The 7,970-nt window shown below is 40.4% G+C and overlaps 1 protein-coding gene across 1 annotated transcript; it reads right to left on the bottom strand.

Moving 5' to 3' along the window:
- Nucleotides 1-481: 481 nt before the first annotated feature.
- On the bottom strand, nt 482-3,265 carry LOC311601177 (PRAME family member 4-like; the record flags this gene model as incomplete). The annotated part of the gene is made up of 3 exons (XM_084788594.1): nt 482-935; nt 1,674-2,258; nt 3,186-3,265. 3 exons carry the CDS (start codon nt 3,263-3,265, stop codon nt 482-484), a joined length of 1,119 nt encoding a protein of 372 aa, XP_084644720.1.
- Nucleotides 3,266-7,970: the final 4,705 nt, after the last annotated feature.

The following is a 7,970-nucleotide window of genomic DNA, read 5'->3' as shown; positions in this document are numbered from 1 at the left end:
CAAGTTTAATACAACTTTAGGGATAAACATGTTTGGCTTCAATCACCACCTGCCCTCCTAAGCCAGAAGTAGGACAGGTTAGATTGTCGCGACTGGTGTTACCTATCCTCACATAAAGCTCATTGAAGATGGAGCTGTGACATTTCATCATGGAGTCTTTCCAAATTCTCTACATCAAATGTTAGTAGGTAAGATGAAATACTATCAAGAACAATAGTCAAGAGACACACGGCTACTCTCAAAGTCCTCCATTTTCTTCTAAGTTACTCGCTATTGAGAACCGTTACACACCTACCTATACTTTTTAACTGTATTTTCCTACAACATAAGGACCGTTTGTGTTAACTTTATGGGATCAACAATAAAAGCTGTTCAGCACTTAGGAGAACATATCAAGTTGAAACTGTGTTGGATTATGCAATTTAAGCAGTGTAAGTCATCCAACTCATGTCGCCCCTTTCTGCCTCCTGCAGCATGATCTTCAACTGCGCATTCCATCAGCAAGTTTCTGTCGATCCAAACTATCTGGATCGTGCCAATTCCCATAGCAATGCACGGGGATAGGATAAATCACGTATTTCAGCTGTGTCATGGGCGTTAAGTACTCAAGAATTATCCTGAGAATAGGCATAGAAATGGGATTAGAAGAAAAGCTGAAAAAACGGAGTTGGGAACAGCGGCTCAGGGCTGGGGCCAGAGCAGTGAGTGTAGCATCTGTTAAAAGGCAATGGTTAATTGCCAGATGCTGCAAGGTACAAGAGAGATTCTCCAGGAGAATACAAAATGGTACACAATCTTCCCAACACATTGAATTGTTGCTGATATCCAACAACTTTAAATGATTGACTCGAGGGCACTGAGACAGAAACTTGATGTCGCTGTAAGAAATTTCACAGAAGGGCAGTTGCAAAAAATCCAAATCAGCTGGTAGTACTCTGCAGAGAGGAAACACACAGGTATTTATGGAAAATGAGGACTATGAGAGGGGAGTTATATCCTGGAATCTACAGTAATGTATTTTGCACATATATAGCATTAGCAGCTAATGCTGTGGACTTTCACATACTTAGTAGACTTGTGCATCTGTGAAAGATACTTTATCACTTTAACAAATGCTAATTGAATCTTGATAATTCATACAAGATATTGCTATAGAGGTGTGTGGAAAACTCAGTGAAAATATTATGTACTTAGTAACCAGAATATTATTAAAGGTGGGATTAGTTCAACTGCTTGCAAGAGATAGGGCAGAGGGTGCAAGCAAACGGAAGCTCCCTGTGTCCTGCCCATGAATGACAGCCTCCACATTCCTGGCCTGAACCTTGGAGATAGCACATTAGGGAAATGGTCAGGCCCATAGTCTATGGCTATAAGTATGTGTGCCTGTGCCACAACATAAACTTTCTCTTAATTCCTCCTCTTCATCTCCTGATGGCTAGAGAAGTACTGCACTGCTCTGTTCACCTTCACTGAGCGCACTGCCTGCATGCGCTTAGATCACCAGATTTGTGCAACTCTGTTTTTCTCTTCAATCAGAAAAAGGTGCCCTTTCTTGGCTGATTTTAAACCCACAGCATTTGCCCATGCTAACATGGAAGGTGAAAGATGAATTCTTTTTCTCATCGTAAAAACAGGCTATTAACAGAAACCCAGTACCTATCCCAAGCTCTTACCTCAGGACATGTTCAAGATGATCAGTGAGGCAGAATGAGGAACAGCTGAGCTCCTTGAGGTGGTCCATACATCTCAGTTTGGAAATGAAATTTCTAAAGGCTCTTCCATTGAAAGATCTACAGGTGATTTTAGACAGGCTAAGTCTATCTAAGTTTACAGCCTGCTTCAGAAGGGACACGACACTGAAGAGAGAAGCCTCAACAACTGACAGGCGAGAAACACATTTCAGATCAAGGTGGCTTAAGGCGCTTCTGCACTCACTCAACTTCTTAATGCGCAAATCACGGCAGCACAGGTGCAAAGATCCCAAGCTCTGCTCAACTTTACTCAGAAGCAAAGCAAAAAATTCATTTTCCCTGAAGGCCCTATCAAGGGAAAGGCTCACTAGTAATTCCATAGTTGTCTTCGGGGACTGACCCTCAGATTCTGAGCTTGAACTACTACATTGGCTGTGGACTTTCATCAGAGAGCGCTCAGAGTTACTGCAAGAACGCAAACAGGGTTTGCATGAAGTAGTGATCACAGGGCATTTGGTCTTGCAGCCAGGATGCTGAGTTAACTCTAGGATCCTCAGTTTAGGGCTCCTGTAGATTAAAAAAACACAGAACATCTGAGAGGTAGCAAATATTTATATATCCAAGCAGGATCAATAATAACATGTAGTGACAAAATGATCTCACTTCCTTATGTCGTTCCATATACCAGCTTTAAGCAAGACTTTCCTATGCAAATACTACATCCTTTTCTATCCTTCACTATTTTATACATCAATTAATTCTCAAAAGTCTTGCTGCTCCTGCCTCCATTTTATGTTTATCTATCAATAGCAGACTCATGCACCTCAATTACCAAAGTAAAACCCTATGTAAGTCCTCAGAGTTTTTAAGTTACTCTCACCTGACAGACCAAATACCTTACACCCATTTTTCAACATCTACCAAAAATAAACTGTGGTAGATAAAATTCCACAGCTAGCTGGTGTTCTCTTGTGACAGGTATGCCTAATGCACTAATGCAGAGTGAGAAAAAGGCTCAAACTTCACCATTGCTGTCAGTGCATCTTACGCCCATCCACTTCCGCAGCACTGAACATCAGAACAAAGTTACCTTGGGATCTCCTCAAGTTCATGGATAACTGTGCACTCAGAAAATTCATTTTAGTCTTGGTTTATATTTCTTATACTGACTTACTGCCAACAAGTCTTTCCAATGAAAATTAAACAACACTCATGACTGTTTCCTTTAATTTTCCACCAATCCTCAGCAGACTTAACACTCACGTCTTTCTTCAATGTAAATAGTAATACCACAATACAAATCCATCAATATTGTCCTCGATCCTTTACATTCCGTATCCAACATTGTGAGACACTTGTTTCAAAGTCACATCAAGGTTTAGACTAACAGTCTCATCTTCTCTTTCACTACTAGCCTACACTACCTCTGAGAGAATAGCAGACAATGGCATAACCTCCTGTAACTTACTACCCCTCCGTTATACAGAGTCTTACCTAAAAGCTGGGTCCTCAGCAGGAAAAAGCTGAAGACTCTCAACCATGACCTTCCAGAGTTTGCGCTGGGCTTCCTGCATGCTTAATGGCCCAACGTGGAGGCAGAAAAACGGCCAACTCTTCACCATTGCTGAAAGTATCTTCTCATGTCTACCCTTGAAGGCAGCAGTGAACAATGGAACAAAAAGCTCCCTTGGGATCTCCTGGAGAGCTTGAATTGCTAAAGGCTCATGGTGCAAAAGACATTGTATAGTAATATCCAACAGTGTGGGTGGTTCCTTGAAGTCCATCTTAATGAATCTGCATCAGAGTGAGAATCATTTAGAAAATTTGACAGCATCCACAGTATCTTCTGTGCAAACAGTATTAACAACATGCTAAATTTTGGTAGTAAAACAGCCACTTCTAGAGACCTCTACTTGTATGTAATAGACATATGCCTGTGAGTATATGATGGCTATTTGTATATGAATATACACATAACAACTGCTTTACATATATACACATACATACACACATAAGTTTGTGAAAGTGATGAAATGCCAATAGAAATGAACACTGTTAGTAGAACACAATTTGCACCACTTAGAGAAATGATATTTCATCTCAATAGTATACAAGCCATCAAAAATGAAAGGGTAAATATATACAAAAGCGATAGCATCATCACTATCTTTAGACAATTCTAAGACATCAAATTAACTGCGATTATAAAGAGAAAAAAAAGAATATCATTCTAGTCCATTACTTGTCATCCTGGCATCCCCCTCATGGCATATAGAGGGAAGCCAAGATTGCAAGAGATATAAATAAAAGAAAATGGTTAGGGGCTACAAACTGACCTGAGCCTATACCCAGAAATACTAGTCACAATATAATCCTAAAATAAAAATAATGTATTCTAAAGGTAAAGGGAGAAATACAGTTCAATGAAACAACCCTCCCAAAGACATCTAATTAAAATCCTTATGATCTCTCCCATATGTGGTAACAGTCTTCCTGAAAATAGAACTTGTGAGCGTCTAGTGAGGGTGCCACATACAGTGTCAAGGTGGGAAAAGAATTACAGGACATGTTAGTGTAGGGTAGAGGAAGGTATGGAAATACACATTGACTTCCATTAAGATAAGTAACTAATGTATGTTAAAAATGAAGGGACCCATGTGAAAGGGAGAAGAAAAATCCCTTGGCTGTCAATGGATGGGAGGGTTGGAAAGTGTGGAGAAGACTGAGTTGAAGGTGGGAATATGTTTGAACTACACTGTGTGCTATTTTCAATGAATCGATAAATTGTTTTTAAAAATCAACAAATGAAACTTCCTTATTTGAAACGCAGTTTCTAAGAAAGTGTAAGGTCAAACAGGCCATGAAGATCGTTCAAAGAAATATGGTATTTATGGGGACAAAATAAAGAGGGAAATTAAGAGTCTGATAAAGCAAAAAGAAAAACAGATCAAAATATTCATAACTATTACCTTTAATACCAAATCAAAAAACTTACCGTGGAAGAATTGTGCTCAGATATCTATAAAGTTCCTTTACATGTACTCAACTGCACATAAACACCTAACAAACACAAATGCAACAACTTAAAAATAAATCTAAATTATAGAAACAAGCAAAACAGTAGTGTAAGTTAAGAAAAGATAAACCTTATATGTTTCAGCAGCATGCTTTCTTTTAGATGGTTTAACAATGCCCTGAGATCAAACCCCTAACGCAAATCTCAGGGTGATTTCCATGTCTAATCTTAAAACACACATGAGATACTCATGCCCTTGCATGGACAGCAGCAACCTCATCATTTGCAAATGAGAGAGTCTCTCAGTCTCTGGAGAGAGGGAGAACCTGCCTCCGCTACAGGTAAAAAAGCTTTGAATACATAGTGGGGCTTAGTGGGAAACACACACACACACACACACACACACACACACACACACAGAGACACACACAGAGACACACACACTGAGAGAGACAGAGACAGACAGTGACAGAGACAGAGAGACTGAGAGAGAGAGAAATATAAACACACAGAGAGAAGTAGAGGGAGAGAGAGAGAGAGAGAAAGAGAGGGACGGAGAGAAAGAGAGAAGGAGATAGAGAGGGCAGGAGAGAGGGAGAGGGAGAGAGAGAGAGAGGAGAGACGGAGGGAGAGACAGAAGTAGGGAGACAGAGACAGAGACAGACAGAGAGAGACAGAGAGAGAGAGAGAATCTGTAAGACTACTGACCTTGACTCATCAGGGATCAGCACCAACCTATAAGTTAATAAAGATGAGAAAACCCAAAGTCAATTCTCAGTTCTCACACTCCAAAAGTGGGTCTAGAAACAAGCACCTCCAAATGTAGACATTAAATATAAATTGTATATCCCAATGTGTTTACTCTTTTCTTTTCCCTGCTGGGATTTGGTATCATTTATACCACACAGCACTTTAAACCTTCTAGCATTTATTCCTTTGGTTACATTTACCTAGTTTGTTCACATATTTGTTCTAACTAATGGGCTTCTATCCCTGTCCTTTCCCGTCCATGTCCTAACATGCTTCGACTTTTCCCTTCTCCACTTTCCTTTCTTTTATTAGGCATTGCCTGTCCCTGGGTTCCTCCCACCCACCCAATTCATTTGGTCAGTTTACTGTTTCCACTTTGGTCCACATTCACTTTTAACTCTATGGTTCACTGCACAGTATATTCCTGATTCCTGTTCTTTTCCCATTTGCGCTGTGGTAGTTGGATGTAAGCAACTTTCTGTCCCTTTACAGACATGGTCTATGATGGTGATCCAGTGCTTACTTTAGGTCCTCTCTAAACAGTACTGAAGATTTACCCCACTGGAGGAGGCTGCTCACTAACATCTCCAAATAAACCGTGAAGAGATACCAAGAGCAGGTGATGGAGACATCACAGCACAGATGCATAGGTCATATGAAAAGCATGGGAAAGGCTCACAACCTCTCAAATGTGTAAACTAAAAGACAATGAAGTGGTTGGAGGGCTCCACTGAGAATTCAAATGCCACACAAGATAGGACTCTCGGCGATTTCAGAGAAGATTCAAAGTAGCAAGTGAAGGAATTCAACTAAGGACCCAGAGATGCAATCCAGAAACATGCATGAGTACGTCAGCAGGACATTGTGAGTTTGAAAAGAGAAAAAAAAAAGAAACATTAGAACTAAATAACAAACAAACAAAGAGCAGAGTAGAAAGGTTCACCTGCAGACTGTGTCAGTTAACCTAAAGAATATTAGGGTTGGAAGAAAGATTCAAGGAAAATCTCTACTTAAACATCAAGATCATAAAAGAAATAAATAACCAAGGTGAAACTCTTGCAAGACTTAACTCAGGTCCTGCAGCTTGCTCACCGCCCGCAGCAAAGCATCATCTAGGTGGTTTCTTATCAGGGACACCGGGTGGTTTCAGCGACACAAATCACTAAAGGTAATAGAGCTCAGAACATAGGATTAGAGCAGAGAGCATGGGACGATCCGAAAAAGAGACAGCAAAGAGTGCTGGCTTAAAAAGGACACATCCTAACAACTGAAGGACACACAAAAAAGGCCTTGTGAAAAGATACATATATGCTCACGACAAAAGCTCTGAAGGTTCTAAGAGCACACTGCTCAACATGAAACGCTTCTACATGGCCAACTTGTAGCTGACATTAATCTAAACTGTGAAAACCAGAGACTTCTTCATCTAAAGTCAGGGAATAATACAATGGGGCCTGTTCTCTGAAACTATTTTCAATATGCTGCTGGAAGGTTTTACCTAGAACAACGATACAAAAGGAGGAAGTAAGTGGGATACAAACAAGAAAGGATGGGGTTAAATAATCTCTCTCTCTGGGCAAGGGGAAAGCTCAAAGGGTTAAAAGAATACAAACACTCAAACATAAGCACTAAGGTGTACCTAATACTTTCACTAATGAGGCCGGATTCACAGCAACATAAAAATCCAGTTCACACTCACCGAAAACACATGATGCTATGAAAGGAACCAGAAAAGCAATTGCATGTAAAGTTGTTTCCAATTTTAAAACACCTAGGAGTAAACCCGAGGGAGTGAAATACGTGAGCAAATGAAACTTTGAAACACTGAAGAAATGGAAAGAGACACTAGAAGAGAGAAAGGCTTCCTATTCACACAGATGAGGCAAGTGACCATGTTACTGAAAGTTACATACAAGTACAATGAAATGCCTTGCAAAACACCAATTATATTTAGCACGAACTAAAAGCATGGTCCAAAATACAGAGACAAGAACAAAAGACCATAGTTAGCCAAAGCAAAAGCTGCAGCAAAGCAATGCTGGAGAAAGCACACACAATACATGTTCTCAGATGACACCCTGGAGCCACAGAAACAAAAATGAATGCCACTACAGGAAAAAGAGACACACGGAGAACCCCAGATTGGAATAGATGGCTAAGACATATAGCCAGGGACACTCATACTTTCTTAAATAGTCTTTTTATATTTGGGGACAGGGTTTCTCTGTGTAACACAGCCCTCCCTGTCTGACCTGGATGCCCTTTGTAGAGCAGGCTGGCCTCGAACTCTCAGCGATCTGCCTGCCTCTGCTTCCCAGAGTGCTGAGAAGTCAGGCCCCTGTCTGTCACTCTTCACCACATCTAAATCAACATAGATCAAAGTTCCTAATGTGTGATGGTACATACTGAAACCTCTCTCACAAGAACAGGCTGAAAATGCTTTAAGATATAGGGACCCTGGAAACAGCTCAGGAAACAATAAGAACTGAGTAAAAGGACTGTATGAAGTAAAC

Source organism: Acomys minous (genome assembly GCF_964271855.1).
Source record: "Acomys minous genome assembly, chromosome: 7".
Classification (NCBI taxonomy): Eukaryota; Metazoa; Chordata; class Mammalia; order Rodentia; family Muridae; genus Acomys; species Acomys minous.
This window is presented reverse-complemented; position numbering and strand designations above follow the sequence as displayed.